The 19,022-nt window shown below is 46.1% G+C and overlaps 1 protein-coding gene across 4 annotated transcripts in view; it reads left to right on the top strand.

Moving 5' to 3' along the window:
- The window catches only part of VSTM4 (V-set and transmembrane domain containing 4), an 81,092-nt gene that overhangs the window by 35,128 nt on the left and 26,942 nt on the right, over positions 1-19,022 (top strand). For all 4 annotated transcript variants that reach the window (XM_025284909.3, XM_044942413.2, XM_044942414.2 and 1 more), the window contains one exon: positions 4,726-4,759. In XM_025284909.3, the coding sequence (XP_025140694.3) occupies positions 4,726-4,759 (34 nt within the window). The remainder of the gene's footprint in view (positions 1-4,725; positions 4,760-19,022) is intronic.

Here is a 19,022-nt window from a genome sequence, read left to right as displayed (position 1 = left end):
AATAGTGAGGAGTGCAGCAGTGTATCAGTCTTATAGGACTGTTGTGAAGGTTAAGTTAAAAAAAAAACACAAATGTCATCATAAATACAGGATACTTACAGGGAACACTGGTTCCCTGTAAGTATCCTGTATTTATGATGACATGTGGGTATAGTTATTACTATATATAATGATGATTACTGTTCGCCTAAGTTCATAAAGCTGGCAAGTATTACATTTGGAGCTCATGGCTTAAGGGGAAAATAAAACAGGGACACCGAGCAGCATTTCTAGAGGGGATTCTCTGCAGAGGTGCAGGCAGGGCTAAGGGAACCAGGGAGAGATGGAGAGGGAGGCCCTCAGGAACCAACACCCATGGGATGCTGTTTCCACCCTAGACCTTAGGGGACAAGAGGAGGAGAGGTTCTGGAACTTGTGCGAGCTGCAGCTTTCAGAGGGTTGTCACCACTAGGAGCCTTGGGCCAAGCCAGGCGGGAGCAGGGAATGAGCCAGGAGCCTCTACTCAACCCCTTCCTGCCCTCCTCCCTCACATGTCCCAGGGACACTTTCCTTTGGCCCTGCCACCCAGACCTGAAGCCAGAGGGAAGTGCGCAGAGGTCAGCCTCCAGGGCCTGAGTAGAGTGGAGAAGAGTGCTGATGACCCGGATGGGAGCTCAGAGCCCGAAGCTCTGGAGCCAGAGCCAGAGCCACAGGCAGATCCGTCTTCCGCAGCCCGCGCCCTGCCCACTGTGCTTGGAGTCTGTGCTGTGCTCCAGGCGCCCCCTCCATGCCTGTGCCCACCTTCTCCATGGTGTCCAAGCTTTTCTCCTGTTGCAAACCCTTAATGACTTTGATGTGTCCCAGATGACACATCCAGGTTGTAGGCCGTCATCCCCCCGGGCCTGTCCCTGTCACAGCCACGCCCCCATCCTGCCAGTCCCTGTAGCAGGGTTGGGGCCTCTGAGGTCTGTTGCTCCTGGCGTGTGTTGCACATGTGCACATGTGTTTCCCTCCCTCCAGGCGGATAGCGTGCCAGGCAGGGCCCGTGCCTCTGACCCATTCTCCTTGGAATTTGGCAGATGACAGCTGCTTACCAAACGGTGGGCAAATGGCTTCGTCTCCCAGCTGCTTTGCTCCCAGCTGCTTTGCTCCCAGCTGCTGGAGTTCAGATGCCACACGGGCAGTCTCCAGGCCTGTTTTGCTGTAAAGGCATCTCTTCCTGGGCTCAGGGGCATAATGGAGAAATCTGCCTGGAGCTGCAAGTCCTGTTAGGCTGTGGGCAGGAGCAGGGAAACAGAGCCACATAGGTAGTTCAGTAGAAGTCCTTCTTTTCCAGAGCCAACAAGGCAGACCAGGACACATACTCCAGGCCTCTCAAGGGGCCACTGGGAACCCAGGTCTCAGCTGCCCTCAACCCCCTGGGAGTGGGCCCAGATGGCCTCACGTGTACCTGCACACAGCATCTAAAACCCTGTGAGCTGTCAAGGGCTTAGCCTGAGTACCCACTGCAGGCTAGACCCCTTGTTGGTCCCTCCACATTCTCACGAATACTTACTGCCAGCCCAATCAACAGCCTGTGTTGCTCCCTTTTGACCAAGGACACAGCTGGGGAGCTTGTCCAAGTCCCCAAACAAGGGAGTGGTAGAGCCCAAGCCCGCCCCACCCTCAGCCTTCGTTTCTGTTCAAGAAAACCTCAGCCATCTGGGGACTGATCTTGCCGAGGAATTTTCCTCCAGCCTTCCATGTGGTTGTTGCTGAGGTCCTTCCTAGATAGCAACTCATAGCTCCCGCAGCAACTTGGGGCTTGGCATCAGTCTGGTACAACTGCCACCTGCAGGCTGGCATCCTGTAGCCCAGGCAAGATGGTGTCCAGGCTGAGGTTAGCCCTCACCTGGACATGGTAGCCTTAGAGCAGATTGGCCAAACCTTCAGGAACAGACCTCAGAGGCCCCAACAACTGCTACAGGACTGGCAGGATGGGGGTGTGGCTGTGACAGGGACAGGCCCAGGGGGGTGACGGCCTACAACCTGGATGTGTCATCTGGGAGCCTTAGCCATACGGTGGGTGTAGTGTGGCCCGAGCTGAGGAGGCAGAGAAAGGTGGCCAGGACCTCGGGCTCCCAGGTATCTTCCTCTTAGAAGAGGTGAGAGAAACAGCCCTTCCTTTTCGAGTCCTCAGAGTCCGGAAAATCACAGGTTACCATTTAAAAGCACCACATCCTGAATTTCTGCTTCTATGCACAGCGGTTGCCTTGTGTGACACCGAGAGCCTTTGAGTCAAGAGCCCTGGGTACTAAGCTATGACCCACGGTGGAGACTGGCTCCAGAACCACCCTTTATTGCTTTTCTTCTCTTCCTGGTGTCCCTTCCTCACTCGCCAGTGGGTTTCCCAGGATTCCCTCCCACATGGACTCTGCACTCGAATCCTTGTCTTATAGACAAACTCTGCTTCTGGGGACCCCTAGCTAACACAGGTGATGCGGTTATGTCAGCAGTGGTTATGCTATGCATGTTTAAGGGAGATTCCAAGCGAGGTCTAGTTATATTTCTCTGTAAACCAGTATGTGTATAAAATTTTGCATTAAGGTTTTAAAAATGTCCTTATTCCACAAGTCTCTAGGTATTAAATTTTTTTTTGGATTGAGTTTTCAGGAAATATTGCATGATTAGTAAAGATTTAGAAATGAATATAAAATTAATCAAAACCACATAAATATATTATAAATTTAGATAAATAATTAATAACCACAAGAAGTAAAATGTTATTGGAAATGGATTTTTATTTTTACTTCATATAGCCTTGTATGGATTTACGTAGTAATAGAATTCAGCATCATTTCTATTCCTATATTTTTAATAGATGTTAGCTCTGCAAAATCTCAGTATGAAAAGAGGCAGGAGTGGATGAAGTTTCCTTACACTACTCAATACTTTAAACTGCTTTCAAGTTATATGTCAAAAGTCATAATGATCTATCATGGAAAATGGTTTTAATTCTCTACCAGCTGACAACTGGATTAGCTCATGTTTCAGTCCTTGTTGAAAGCAAAATATTGGAAACCTCTCCTCCAGTGAAAAGTGTGTGTGCCCCACCATTAGTCACTCGCTTTCTCAACACTGGCACCAGTAGTCCAGGTCATTTACTGATTCATTGAGGCCACTGATGTGCCCACTGGCTTCTAGCCCCAGGACAGGCCTCTGTAGTTCAAGTCAGGATGGGCGAGAGGAATGCCTTAATTTTGTGAAGTAGAAAGGCCCATTTAACAGGGAGGGAAGGAAAGGAATACAGCCAGACCTAGGGCAAGTTCCAGTGGAATGAATTCTAAGGAAAGAATACCACGGGAGGTGAGGATCCAGAAAATGATGTCCTTCAAACTGTTCTTTCCAGGGGTATGCAAACCCCAGACTAAAGACCACTGACCTATATAGTAAGCTTAGGATAGTGTCAGGAAGACATGGTGCGTTCAATAAATATGAGCTATGATTTTATTATTATTGCAACTATAAATTAGCCAGCAAATAGTAGGTATTTAGCGAACACAATGCAGAAAGAGTTCAGTTACTAACAAGGGGTTGGATCAGATAAACCAAAAAACTCCCCAAAGCTCAGATTCTGTCATCCTGGTCTGCATCCTGCATTGGTCACCTCCGTAGGTAGGAGCTTGAGACAACTGTTTTATCTGCAGATCAGAAAGGTGAACTGGACTCAGCTGAACAGTTCTTCTGGCCTCAACTGGATCACTTATGCAGCTTCAGCCTGCTGGTGGGGCACTGGGGCCTGGCTGCTCTGGGGCCTCTGGGATGTCTTATGTCTGTTCCACGTGGTTTCATCTTCCAGTAGGCTAGCCAGGCTTGTTTGTGTGGTAACAGAAGAGTTCCCGGCAATGAGAGAGAGAGAGAGAGCACAAGCCTCAAAGCACAGGGCCTTTTATGCTTCTGCTTGTGATTCTTTGGCTAATGTTTCACTGGCCGAAGCTCATCACATGCCAAGCTCCGTGTCAGTGTAGGAGGGGGTTACACAAGGATGTGGAGAGAGAGAATATGTTCATGTGTGCTTCACTGGGGCCATTGAAGTAACACTCTACTACACAACTCCAGGGCCCTGTGGCTCTTTCAGCTTTACTTCTATTTGAGGTAAGTTCAACAGTGAGCTTAGATTGGACACTTATTAGGATAACTGCCTAGGTAATCTTATTTTTCCTCTGCAGCTAGATTTTTTTTTTTTCCTCCTGAAGGCTACCTACTACGGAGAATGTCATTGCAAAAAAAAAAGATTGTCTTTCCCAGGGCCTCCTTGATCAAAGTCCTGGAATATCTTTGATCATAGAATGAAAACCCACTTTATAGAGAGGAGCATCTAAGTGGAAACAAGTTGCCCTGAGAATGCTTTCTCATAACTAAGGCACAGCTCTGAGATTGGGTGACTCTGTTATTCCAGGACTCTTCAGATTAGAATCCAACTCAACCTGGCTTGCCAAAAAAAAAAAAAAAGAATATTGGGGGCTATTAACCAGGAAGTCGGAGGTTTACGGCTTCATGCCTGGCTTGATCCAGGTGTTGAACGATATCAAGTGTCCATGGCATCCTTGCTATGAGTCTACTGTACTCATCCAAAGATAACCTGGAGAGGTGGTTAGTGCAAACACTGGACAACACCTGGCTACCAGCATTTCCTAGTAATTCCTGGGGCATATATGTCTAAGGTAGTATTTATTTACCATCTTCTGTTTCTTTTTCCTTTCACAGTGAGACACTATTTGGTGAAATGCCCTCAGAACAGGTAGGAATATTTTCTTCCTTTTTCCATGTAAAGTCTTTGCTATTTTACTTTCTTTTGATATTACCAAGAAATTGGTTAAATTCATATCTTTATCTGAAGGTCTGCATATTAGTTTACAGATTGACCTAAAAACATGTATTCTGCATGCACTCCCATGTTTCCAGATTTCATATTCTGGTTCTCACTCTCAGAGGGGCCAGTGAACATGTGACTCATACTGGCCCAGTGTGCATGCCGGAGGAGGCTTAGCACGTGCTCCTGGAGGACTGTTCCCCGGTGTGGGAAGGGACTGGCAGATGGACTGAACCACCGTGATGCCTTCTGACCACAAACACTGCTGATCCCCTTCCACCCATGCCTTCTTGTCCTGTGCCCTACTCTCCAGAATGTGTCCATTAGTGACGGATGTGCTGAGAGACTATCCTTTTAGCTGATGGGACACAGCCTGCAGGTAACAATGGTTATAGTAGACATTGCAAAATCAAGAGTATTTAGAGACTTGAGACTTTTTTTCCAGACAGGATGGGTAAGATCAATTTCTCCCTGCTCTTCTTCCCTGCCAATAAGCGTAACTATCAATTCTGGAAATAATATAAGAGACCAACAAAGGAGGACTCTGAAAGGTAGTAAGAAGAAAATTATGAAAGACAAAGGCAAAGAAAAAAATCTTAAAAACAACCAAAGAGAAACAATTTGTTACCTACAAGGAAGCACAGATTTGAATGACAGTGCATTTTTTCATCTAAATCCATGGAGGGCAGAAAGAAGCAGCACATTTTTCCATACAAACAGTAACAAGAGAGGTGGTAGTTAATATCAAATAAGAAATCACGTAAGACAAGAAATATGACTAAATATGAAGAAGGAAGTTTTTTTAATTATAAAAGATGAACTCATCAGGATGATATGACACATAACCTGGGCCTAGCTACAGAGCCTCAACATACGTAAAGCAAAAAACAGAAAATAGAAAGATTTTCAATTATTCTAGAACAAAAGCTGGAAGTGTCAGCGCTCCACTCTGAGGAACTGATAGAGTACCTGGGCACAAAATCAAGCAGGACGCAGAAGATGAAGCAGTTTTACCTGACAAATAAGAATGATTTGCCCAGTGAGTGCACAATATATTCTTCTCAAGTGTATTAGGAACATTCTCTAGGATAGACCATATACTAGGTCATAAAACATATCTTTATAAAATTAGGTATTTTATTTATGTAAGAAATCATACCAAGTCTGTCCTCTGACCACAACAGAATTGAATAGAAATTCGTGACAGAAAGAAATCTGGGACATTCCTCAATGTTTTGAAAGTTCAAACAACATACTTTTACATACTGTGTGGGTCAAAGAAGAAGTCAAAAGAGAAATTAGAAAATATTTTGAATTAAATAAAAATGAAAACACAGCATATCAGAACTTACAGGATGCAGCTGAAGTAGTGCTGACGTAAAGATTTACGGCCTTTAAACGCCTGGATCAGAAAGAAGAAAGGTCTAAAATCAATACGTTATGCTTTCACCATAAGAAACTAGAAAGAGAAGTGTGAGTGAAATCTGAAGTAAGAAAGAACATAGTACAGAAATCAATAGCATGGAAAACGCATGCGCGCGCACGTGTGCACACACACACACACGCACACACACACACACACGCACACACACACACGCACACACACACACACGCACACACACACACGCGCGCACACACACATGCGCGCACACACACACGCACACACACACACGCACACACGCGCGCACACACACACACACACACACACAGAAGTGTCAGTGGAATCAAAAGCTGGTTCTTTGTAAAGATCAGTAGACCTGACAAACCTTAAGTTAGATTGTCCACGAAAATAAAAGAGAGAAAAAAACCAATTACCACAATTAGGAAGGAAAAAAGGAACTCCTACAAACCCTATAAGAGAACGCAATGGCACCCCACTCCAGTCCTCTTGCCTGGAAAATCCCATGGATGGAGGAGCCTGGTAGGGTGCAGTCCATGGGGTCGCTACGAGTTGGACACGACTGAGCGACTTCACTTTCACTTTTCACTTTCATGCATTGGTGAAGGACATGGCAACCCACTCCAGTGTTCTTGCCTGGAGAATCCCAGGGATGGGAAAGCCTGGTGGGCTGCCGTCTCTGGGGTCGCACAGAGTCGGACACGAATGAAGCGATTTAGCAGCAGCAGCAGCACAAACCCTATAAAAATTAAAAGGTTATAATCCTTATAATCCAAATGTATTCTAACAAATTAGACAACATAGATTAAATGGAAAAATTCATAGAAAAACAAAAATTTTCCAAAACTGATTTAAAAATAAAGCTATAATCTGAATAACCTGTAATAAGTCAAGAAATTAAATTGTTAGCAAAACACTAAAAAACTAGTAAATATAATAGTAATAAAAAGGAGTAGATTCACAGATATAGGGAACAAACTGGTGGTAATCAGTGTGGAGAGGAAAGAAGGAGGGACAGCATAGGGGTAAAGGATTAAAAGGCACAAACTGTTCTGTATACAATAAGTATACCACAAGCATATATGGTACAACACAGGGGATATAACCAATATTTTTTTCCAATATTTTACAATAAGTATAAATGGAATATAACCTTAAAAAATGTGTATCACTATGCGTATACCTGAAACTTGGTTAGTATTGTACAGCAACTGTACCTCAATTTTAAAAATGAGCAAAAAGATTTGAATAGATAGTTCCCTAAAGAAGATATATAAATGGCTAACAAGCTCATGAAAATGTGTTCCATATCATTAGTATTAAAGAACTGTAATTAAAACCATAATGCCATGCCACGAAACACCCACTGCAATGGCTGTGATAAAAAAAAGACAATGTCAGATGTTGGCCGGGATGTGGTGAGACTGTATATTGCTGGGGAGCATGTAAAATGGTGTAGCCACTTTGGAAAGACAATTTGGTGATTTCTTAAAACAGTAGACATAGACTCAGCCATATTCACTATTATTTATTTGGCAAGAGGGAACTTTTGTAGGATGATAGAGATGTTCTAAACCTGTATTGAGGCAATGGTTATACAACTTTATAAATCTACTAAAATTATTGAGTTGCATGCTTATGATCAGTGAATTTTATGGGGAGTAAATTATGCCTCAGGAAAAATATTTTGTTTTTTTAAGCATATGCCCTGAAAAGGCTCCAGTGTTGGCATTTCAGACGCTGGAAGAGGTCATGGTTTGGGGGACAGCATAGGCTTGGAGAGGTCAGCCTGCCAGTGTTTCTCAGAACTTGCATCTAGCGTCTGGCCTTAAGTCCTTAGCGGCGCGGGAGTCTGGGCCCTGCTTCCTTCCCGTCCCTCGTTTCCCCCTCAGTTGCATCTATTCCGAGCTGGTGCTGATGCTGTAAGTACATTGAGGGTGTCACCCCAGCCCGGTGGGCATTAGAGTTTGGTCTCCCCTCAGTCCTGCAAAGCCTGCCAGAGGTCAGAGATGAGCACAAAGTCCCGCTCGAATGCTGCCGCCTTGGCCCGCTGCTGCTGTCAGCGAGACTGGGCGCCTGAGCTAAGCTCGTCGCACGACCTGTCTCCTGTTGGGCCAGCCCGCAGATCTGCCTCTGGAAGACCTGCCTCTCTCACCGTACCCCAGGACCCTGCAGGGACTGGGTCTGCCCACTTGAACCTGGGCGCCCTCCTGGCTTGCACTCAGCTTTTTGTTAAGAACCTCATGCTGATTTGCTCAGTGCAGGCTGTTCTCTGCCACGGGGCCTCTCTTGTGAACTGGTCAGTCCTTGCCATTTGAACTGGCCTGACCTGAATCGTGCTCTGCCTCTATAGCCCAGGCGTTTCTTTTTCCTGTCCCTGTGCCAGGGAGCTCCCACCTCTGGGCTCCATAATCAGTGCTATGGCAGTGGGCCGCTGGGCCCCTCAAGCCATGACTGGGATGAATGTCTGTCTTTGTCCTCTGGCCACTTCCTCCTAAGGGAGAATGGGCAGAGAGCACAGGCAGGGGAGGGGCCGTCGGGAAGAGGCCACGTGCTGGCCCTGAGGCTGTGGTCACCAAGAGAGGGGCCTTGCCAAGTGACCGGGGCAGAACTTGGGGACACTAAGGAATTCCTTGACTTTTTGAAAGAAGTTCAAACAGGAGGAAAACAAGTCTCATCTTCATGTGTGCCGGCCCTGAAGTCGGAAACTGCCGTCTCCTGGGAGGGTGGCCTTGACCTGCAGAGCTGGAGGACTGTTCCTTTCCCATGGCGGATCGCCCTCTCCCGGAGCAGACACTTGGGCCTTAGCGAGCATCTCAGGGTGCTGCAAGATTTTAACTATCTGGAGAGCAGCTCAACTGATCACTGTGAAACTGTACCCCAAAGTTCCAGAAAATCAGATTGTAAATGCAAGGCCACCAATTTCGTAGATTTGTGATGTGTCCCCACACCATGACTCCGCCTCGGTGCACTCAGGGGCCTTTCTTCAAGTTCAGTAAAGCTGTCAAGAGGGTGGACGGGGCCACAAAAAGGCAGTTCCCAGCCAGTACATTTCCTGACCTTTTGCTTGAACTCGTCTTATGCACTTGAGATAGTCAAGTATCTCCAAGTGGGAGAAATTAAGGTGGGCGTTATGTTATCCGTGCCGATAGCATTTGCAGCTGAAGTCTCCAAGCTTTCTTCATGTTTTCTGGCGCATACACTTTCTCAAGGATAGACGGTCAGGTCAACAGACTCTTTACATGTTGGATAAATTACAGGCACAGCTTTACTGCGTTTTATGAGCTTAGTTTAAAGCATTTTTCAGTCTGTTCTGAAACATCAGAGATTTATAAACATTTTAAAACATACCCCATAATCGAAGTATGGGATTACTAAGTGATCTGTTTAGGGTCTTGGAGAGAAGGCAGAGATGTGATTTCAAACAGAATATAAAGATATGTGCTCCAAACTGAGGTGCGTGACTACTTGCTTCGCAGGTACTCAAGCAAGTTGAAGCACAGTGAGTGGGAGCAGTGCTGCAAAACATTTATTCCTTCTGTGAAGGGCAGTCTGCTGTGATGGGGAAAGATTCTGTGGCCAGGCTGCCTCAGGTCGCATGCCAGCTCTGCCATGGATTGCTGTGTGCCTTTAGCTAATTTTTCCACCTCTCTGATAAAATGAGAGCAATCACAGCTCTAGCATGTAAGGAGTCGGGAGGATTTCATGAATGAGTCTGTGTAAAGTGCTTCCAACAGGTAAATGGTGTGCTCTATGCAAATAGTTCTGTTATTACTCAGTCAATACTTACGAACGTTTCTTCTGTAGGCTTGTAAGGCCCATTGAGTGAGGATGAAATAACACCAGCCCACGCCTTGAGGTCTGGGAGGCCCAGAGAAACCAGAAGGTGACGGCAGCCGAGGCCACAGCGCTGTTGCGGGCACCCAGCGGGGGCGCTCCTAAGCCTGTCTCGGGGGTCTCCTGGGGCTGAGATCTGGGCCAGGTCTTGAAGGCTGAGTTAGAGCATTCCAGGAGAAGAGGGATGGGGGCAGCAGCACATTGAAGTGGGGCGAGAAGAGCACAGCTGGGGAAGGGATTTCATCCATGGGGTGAGGAATCTTGGAGATTCAGGGCAGAACAGCAGGGAGATGAGGCTGGAGATGGCGGCAGGGCAGATTCCAGAGGATGGCAGTCATCATATTAAAAGTAATGACAAGCCTCATTTATTAAATGCCTGGCACAGTGCTAAGCACGGGACCCACACCATCTTCTCTGGCCTCACAACAACCCCATGAGTGGCTGCTGTGATTATCCCCATCCTACAGATGAGAAACCAGTCCAAAAAGGGTGTGGCTGTTGGTGGGGTCTCCTGACCAGTGAGAGCAGGAACAGCAGGGCTAGCAGCCCGGGCCACCTGGCTCTGGGGCTCACACGCTGCCCAGGCGTCCTGGGGAGCTTGGGTCTGACTGTGAGAGCTTTGGTATTGGCAATCACACAAATGGACAAGAAGTAAATGCTGCAGAAAAGTCAGGGCAATGGAAGGAGAAGCGGAAAGGACTTGGCTGGAGATGACCGCAGCTGCTCCGCCTCTTCCTGACTTTGAAACGCCCAGTGAGCTCTGGTCATAGGCATCGATTTGTATAGGTGTTTCCCTTGTGACCACATTCAGCTGAGCAAGCCAGTGGGTGAGGGCTGGGACGATAGGCTCCTGGTGTGTGTCTCCTGGTCTCACTCCTGCATCCCTGAGGACATCGCTGTGCTGTCTTATCCTGGCCCACACCAGGGCTCAGGCTCACCTCTCTCCTTTCAGAGTCCCAGGCAGAGGCATGCGAGGGGAGGATGGCCGTGGTGATGGGATCTGGTTATTCCTAGAATAACATGAAAAACCTCCGCCTGGTTTTGGCATCAGTTGGAACTATGCCACCAGCTACGTGGTGACGTGGGACCAGTCTCTCAGCTTCTGTGGGACTAGTTCACACTCCACCAAAAGGGCACCAACTTGCCTTTGTCCCTGTGGCTCAGGGTTGTCATGAGGATTCAGTGAGATAATACCGGCTGTGGACTAATTCCTCATAATTTCTCATCAAGTGCCCGTGTACCTCTGTGGCTGAACACTTGATGGGGTTTATTTCTAATCTTCATAAAAAGCCTGCCAGGTACAAATTAATCTCCCCAGACTAAAAGCATGAATAAAACTGCCAACTCTTAGATGAATAGCTAGCCCTCTATACTATTTACAGACCTTTGATTGCAAGCGACAGAAAGGACAGATGGTCTTACCCAGGAGAAGACTCGGCTGGCTCCTGGCCAGGATGCTCCAGGGAGTGGGCCTCCACCCAGGGGACACTGGGCCCTCGGGGCAGTGACTTCTGTCCCCAGCCTGCCTCCGGGCAGAGCTGCCTCCACAGGGAGTGGGCCTCCACCCAGGGGACACTGGGCCCTCGGGGCAGTGACTTCTGTCCCCAGCCTCCCTCCGGGCAGAGCTGCCTCCAGGTTTAGATGTATCCTCCAGCCAGTCCTGCTCCCCTCAGGAAAGGAGAGGTGGCTAGGAGCCTTCACCCCTGGCCTCATGAAGGACTCATCTTGCTTCCACAGGAAGCAAACGCAATTGTACTCACTGTTATGGGACCAACCTGAACCATGCTCTATGGCCAGAGGGTGAGATTGTGCTGAGCAGGGGTTGGGGGTCAGTGCTACCCAAACTTGTCCCTTCAGCCCTAGAAGGCAGTGAGTGGGTGCTGGGCAGATAACCCCAGGGATTGCGTTTTGCCATTATTCTTATGACCCAAGGCCAACACTGCATGGAACTGCTGAATATTAAGGAAGCACCTCCCAGTCTTACCAGTCGGCATTCAGAGATCTTAAACTTACAAACTAAACCTAAGCCTGTGTGCAGACTCAGTGAGAACGGGCAGGGACTGCAAAGGACGAGCTGTCATGACAAGACCCAGCAGAACCTCTGAGGTGATGTAAACCGTATATGATGAAAGGCCACGGGGAGGCTGTGGACAGGAAGCTGCCTAGGCAATTACCTCACAGAGGAGCAGCTCTTATCCTGATGCTCTTCGCAAAATGCATGCAAGAAGGTCATATGCAGAAAGTAATGCATCAGGATCCCCAGGGCTCTGCAGGTCCTTTGTAGGTGCTCCCACCCTGGTGCAGATTTCTGAGAACTCTGCCATGTCCAGCCAGCTCCCTATTCAAGGAGAGCAGATTCCATAATAATGATGATGCCAATGCTGGTAAGATAGTCACAGGTGACACCCTTTTAGTGCTTCTACTTACCAGATGCAGTTCTGTGTGCTTGACATAATGTAACGTATTTATGAGAAAAAGTCTTTTCCAGGGAAGCACCATTCTTCCACCTTGAAAGTGAAGTTCTACAGGCTGTACAGAGCTCCTGGCCTTGTGTGTAGTGGAAGTCTATGAAGCGCTTTCAGAAGCCTTGCGCCAGATGTCAGGAAATTCACCCTACTTACGCTGGTCCTTGGCCTTTATCGATGGCAGTTGACCTTGGTGAGGGGGACCTGTGACTGCAGATGACAGTGAGCTGCTAACATGGTTGTTGTGACCTCTAGCACCCTACAGACCCCAGCACTCAGTCCAACCTCTCTTACCAGGACAGAGCTCTGAGCAGCTGCGTTTAGTATAGACTGAAAATGCACTGAAATGCTGGTAATGTCTTCTGCTACCTTCTCTTTAGGAAGCTTATTTAAGCCCAGAGCAGCCTTTGTGGATCTGGCTCTACTGACCTTCTTCCTGCCCTAGTTTTCTTGTTCTCTGTTGTCTGGGCTGGGCCCAGAGTCCTTGCTTCAGGGCCTGGCGGCAGATGGAACTGGTTCAGATCCCAGTGCGCCTGCCTTGACCCCTCTGAGGCTTCATTTTCCCACCTAGGAGGGTCAGAGATTATGGCCATCAGGTACTTTTCACAGTGCCTTGCGTTGGGTAGACTGACATAGCTCTTATTAACTTGAGCTTCTGCAAAATATGACTGGTCACAGTTAGTTCAGTGCCTGGTAGAATGCAGTTTGCCTGCTTTACCTGGTGTCCTAGGGCGGCCGCCCACCGCTCGGGCGCAGCCTCTCCCTACGCCCTGCTCGCCGCTCTGTCCTGCCGGTACCCGTATGTCCGTGGCTACATCAGTGGCTCTAGGAGAGCACACCGCACTCCCTCAGGAGAAAGGTTTTCTGATCAAGATTTAAGGTGAAGTTTGTGCTTCCCCTCAGGGGCAAGACGTGGCACCGTGAGATAACCAAGTGGTAAAATTGTTCTTCCTGGGTGGCCCCATGGAATGTCCCCATTCCTCACCTGCATCCACAGACTGGAGAGCAGGATCTGTGCTGTTTAGCTCATGTCCCGTCTAATTTAGGCTGAGCTGTCTCATCTGACCCTGATGACGGCTCTGTGAGATAGATAGCAGGGGTGGTTGTTGCTATTTAGTCGCTAAGTCGTGTCTGACTCTTTGCTATCCTGTAGCCCACCAGGCTCCTCTGTCCATGGAATTTCCCAGGAAAGAATACTGAAATGGATTGCCATTTCCTTCTCCAGGGGATCTTCCTGACCCAGGGATAGAACCCACGTGTCCTGCATCTCCTGCATTGGCAGGCGGGTTCTGACTACTGAGCGACCTGGGAAGCCGAATAGCAAGGGGACATCTCCCCATTTTGCAGGCTGGGAGATGTGGCCCAGGGAAGTGAGGGACTTGCCCTGTATCACCCCCCTGCCCAGACTGGAAGCAGATTCAGTGCACTTCTGCCCGCACCAGAGCCTGTTCACTGGATCCAGCCACGAAGTGCCTGCCATGGAGCAGAGGCGCCCAGCCTTCGTGGGATGAGGGCTCCCATGAGAGGCAGCTGGGCCGGAGCTCTGTGCACGCCACAACGAGGGCCCACACGTGCGCCTCCTCCCCAGTCCTGGATGGATCCAGAAGAACTGCCCCGTTTCCCACAAACAGCACTCTGTTCAATCACTCAGCTCTCTAATTTAGCTGGCGTTTACGGCCTATTTTCTACCTTCCTCGGTTTGACTGGCTCCAGCAATGCTCGCTCCCTGGTGTCAGACACAAAATACAGTCCTGTTGCAACCCAAGATGTAGAATAACTTTTCTTGTAAGTGAATCATAAAATACACTTTGTTTGTCAAAATTTCCTACCAGGCCTGCTGGCTCAACAGGAGCTGTAAGGCGCTGAGAGAACAGTTGTCTGCCATATGCCATTGTGGTGACTCGTTGTATCTGAGGGCTCATGACTGAGGTATGAAGGACAACTGAGTTTAGCGCAGCTTCACTGTTTTCGGGGAGAATGGTGCTGACAAAGCAGAGGTCTTTTTCAGCCTACAGAAAGCCCTGGGCTTAACGGCTTAGACTTACATATTTCAAAATTTTCATTTTATTTTAAGGAGCAAGACGATTAAAGCCAAAAAAATAGCAGAGCACATTGTTCTTAGATCAGATCAGATCAGTTGCTCAGTCCTGTCTGACTCTTTGCAACCCCATGAATCGCAGCACGCCAGGCCTCCCTGTCCATCACCAACTCCCGGAGTTCACTCAGACTCACGTCCATTGAGTCAGTGATGCCATCCAGCCATCTCATCCTCTGTCATCCCCTTCTCCTGCCCCCAATTCCTCCCAGCATCAGAGTCTTTTCCAATGAGTCAACTCTTCGCATGAGGTGGCCAAAGTACTGAAGTTTCAGCTTCAGCATCATTCCCTCCAAAGAAATCCCAGGGCTGATCTCCTTCAGAATGGACTGGTTGGATCTCCTTGCAGGCCAAGGGACTCTCAAGAGTCTTCTCCAACACCACACTTCAAAAGCATCCATTCTTCGGCACTCAGCCTTCTTCACAGTCCAACGCTCACATCCATACATGACCACTGGAAAAACCATAGCCTTGACTAGACGAACCTTTGTTGGCAAAGTAATGTTTCTGCTTTTGAATATGCTATCTAGGTTGGTCATAACTTTCCTTCCAAGGAGTAAGCGTCTTTTAATTTCATGGCTGCAGTCACCATCTGTAGTGATTTTGGAGCCCAGAAAAACAAAGTCTGACACTGTTCCCACTGTTTCCCCATCTATTTCCCATGAAGTGGTGGGACCGGATGCCATGACCTTCGTTTTCTGAATGTTGAGCATTAAGCCAACTTTTCACTCTCCACTTTCACTTTCATCAAGAGGCTTTTGAGTTCCTCTTCACTTTCTGCCATAAGGGTGGTGTCATCTGCATATCTGAGGTTATTGATATTTCTCCTGGCAATCTTGATTTCAGCTTGTGTTTCTTCCAGTCCAGCGTTTCTCATGATGTACTCTGCATATAAGTTAAATAAACAGGGTGACAATATACAGCCTTGACGAACTCTTTTTCCTATTTGGAACCAGTCTGTTGTTCCATGTTCAGTTCTAATTGTTGCTTCCTGACCTGCATACAGATTTCTCAAGAGGCAGGTCAGGTGGTCTGGTATTCTCATCTCTTTCAGAATTTTCCACAGTTGATTGTGATCCACACAGTCAAAGGCTTTGGCATAGTCAATAAAGCAGAAATAGATGTTTTTCTGGAACTCTCTTGCTTTTTCCATGATCCAGCAGATGTTGGCAATTTGATCTCTGGTTCCTCTGCCTTTTCTAAAACCAGCTTGAACATCAGGAAGTTCACGGTTCACATATTGCTGAAGCCTGGCTTGGAGAATTTTGAGCATTACTTTACTAGCGTGTGAGATGAGTGCAATTGTGCGGTAGTTTGAGCCTTCTTTGGCATTGCCTTTCTTTGGGATTGGAATGAAAACTGACCTTTTCCAGTCCTGTGGCCACTGCTGAGTTTCCCAAATGTGCTGGCATATTGAGTGCAGCACTTTCACAACATCATCTTTCAGGATTTGGAATAGCTCAACTGGAATTCCATCACCTCCACTAGCTTTGTTTGTAGTGATGCTTTCTAAGGCCCACTTGACTTCCCATTCCAGGATGTCTGGCTCTAGGTCAGTGATCACACCATCATGATTATCTGGGTCATGAAGATCTTTTTTGTACTGTTCTTCTGTGTATTCTTGCCATCTCTTCTTAATATCTTCTGCTTCTGTTAGGTCCATACCATTTCTGTTCTTTATCGAGCTTATCTTTGCATGAAATGTTCCTTTGGTATCTCTGATTTTCTTGAAGAGATCCCTAGTCTTTCCTATTCTGTTGTTTTCCTCTATTTCTTTGCATTGATCGCTGAAGAAGGCTTTCTTATCTCTTCTTGCTATTCTTTGGAACTCTGCATTCAGATGTTTATATCTTTCCTTTTCTCCTTTGCTTTTCACTTCTGTTCTTTTCACAGCTATTTGTAAGCCCTCCCCAGACAGCCATTTTGCTTTTTTGCATTTCTTTTCTATGGGAATGGTCTTGATCCCTGTCTCCTGTACAATGTCATGAACCTCATTCCATAGTTCATCAGGCACTCTATCTATCAGATCTACGCCCTTAAATCTATTTCTCACTTCCACTGTATAATCATAAGGGATTTGATTTAGGTCATACCTGAATGGTCTAGTGGTTTTCCCTACTTTCTTCAATTTAAGTCTGAATTTGGCAATAAGGAGTTCATGGCTTGAGCCACAGTCAGCTCCTGGTCTTGTTTTTGCTGACTGTATAGAGCTTCTCCATCTTTGGCTGCAAAGAATATAATCAATCTGATTTCGGTGTTGACCATCTGGTGATGTCCATGTTGTTAGGCATTGGTCAAAAAGAAAATATCAAGTGATTTTAAGAAAAATAAATGACCATGCATTTAACAAAAAGCCAAAATTCAAAACAGGAGAAATGTTTGTAATAAGCATGTCAGATTGATGTAAAAAGTGCAAACAGATCTATAAGAAAAACTCATGATCCTAATAAATAATAGTAGAAGGTGTCCATACATCATTCATAAATGAGAAAACACAATTAGACAAACACAGGAAAGGTTCCTCCTAGCCAGCAGAGAAATGCAAATAAAAGGAGATATCACATTGTTCTTTATTAAATGAGAGAAAAATTTTAAAGTGATAAGCCTGGTGTTAAAAAGGCTGAAAACATAAATATGCTTATCCATTGACCAAGTGGCTATAAAATAGTACTAACTTGTCAGAAATCATTTTGATAGTGGGTATTGAATAGCCTTTAAAATGATCCTGTTTTTCTGAACTAGTATTTCTAGGTCTAAGAATTCAAAAGCAAAAGTCTAAGAATGAAAAACCATTATGCACAAATATATTTATAGCAATGTTATTTATATATCAAATTGGGAAACAGATGTTTAGATGCTGGGGAAGGGCTAAGAAAACTGCAGCATGTCTTGTCTTTAGAATAGTAGGAGGATGTATCAATTTGGAAAACGTAGATTAAGTAAAAAGAAGGATGCAAAATTGTAATACAATTAAAAAAAAAAATGTATAAGAGCCAGGGAAGAGTTGAAATTTAAATCCACACAAAAGCCTGCCCATGGATGTTGCTGCTGCTGCTAAGTCACTTCAGTCATGTCTGACTCTCTGTGACCCCATAGACGGCAGCCCACCAGGCTCCCTCATCCCTGGGATTCTTCAGGCAAGAACACTGGAGTGGGTTGCCATTTCCTTCTCCAATGCATGAAAGTGAAAAGTGAAAGTGAAGTCACTCAGTCGTGTCCGACTCTTTGCGACCCCCTGGACTGCAGCCCACCAGGCTCCTCCATCCATGGGATTTTCCAGGCAAGAGTACTGGAGTGGGGTGCCATTGCCTTCTCCAAGCAGCTGTTTATCCATAATCTCCAAAACTTGGGAGCAACAAACATGTCCTTCAGTAGATGAATGAGTAAATAAAGTCTGGTACATTCCAACAGTGGAATATTATTTGACATTAAAGAGAAATGAACTATCAAGCTATGAAAAGACATGGAGAAAACTTAAATGCATATTTCTAAGTGAGTGAAGCCAATCTGAAAAGGTTCAGACAATGTATGGCGTTCTGGAAACGGCAAAGCTATGGGGATAGTAAACAGTGGTTGCCAGAGATGGGGGAGAGGGATGACTAGCTGGAGCACAGAGGAAATGGGGGCATGGAAACTATTCTGTACCTTACTCTAGTAATGGATACACTATAAATTTGTCCAAACCCATAGAATGTACACCACCAAGAGCGAACCCTAATTAAACAGTGACGTTTGGGTGATAATGACGTGTCAAAGTAGTTTCGTTAATTGTCACCAATACACCATTCTGGTGGAATATACCATTCATAATGTGGCTGGGCAGTGGTCTGTCTGAAATCTCTGTACCTTTTGCTTGGTTTTGTTGTGAACACAGAACTGCTTACAAAAATAAAGTCAAAAAAGGAAATAAAACACAGAAGAGGAAAAAGACTGGAAATATTTACAAAGGTTACGATAGACTTATTATTTTTGTTTTCATGTCTGTAATTACCATTTTAAAACATGAACGTGCATTAATTTATAATGGAAAGAAAAAAATTTTTCAAGCTTTAAGATGCTAGGAAATGAAGCTGTACGTGTGGTTGTGTATTTAAACAGTCCTGAGGGTTTCTGATCCCTTTTTCCCTCTTAGTGGCCAGAGTTTTGTAAACACACATTCCTTTTGGCTATTTGTGAGTTTACAGTTGACCTTATACTTAAAGGCATGGCCAGTTAGAGTTTCTGCCCAATAAAAATAAGCTATCTTTGGGGACTCTTGGTGTGAACTATATTCTTAGAAATTTCCCCACTAGTCACTGTGTGACTCAGTCTTTGTTATTTTAAAACTCTAGGACTGTTTTAAAATACTCTATTTTCTTTTATTAAATGTATATATATTTAGATAGATATTTGTGT

This window comes from Bubalus bubalis, chromosome 4 (assembly GCF_019923935.1).
Source record: "Bubalus bubalis isolate 160015118507 breed Murrah chromosome 4, NDDB_SH_1, whole genome shotgun sequence".
Classification (NCBI taxonomy): domain Eukaryota; kingdom Metazoa; phylum Chordata; class Mammalia; order Artiodactyla; family Bovidae; genus Bubalus; species Bubalus bubalis.
The sequence above is the reverse complement of the archived record's forward strand: the minus strand, read 5'-3'. Positions and strand labels throughout refer to the sequence as shown.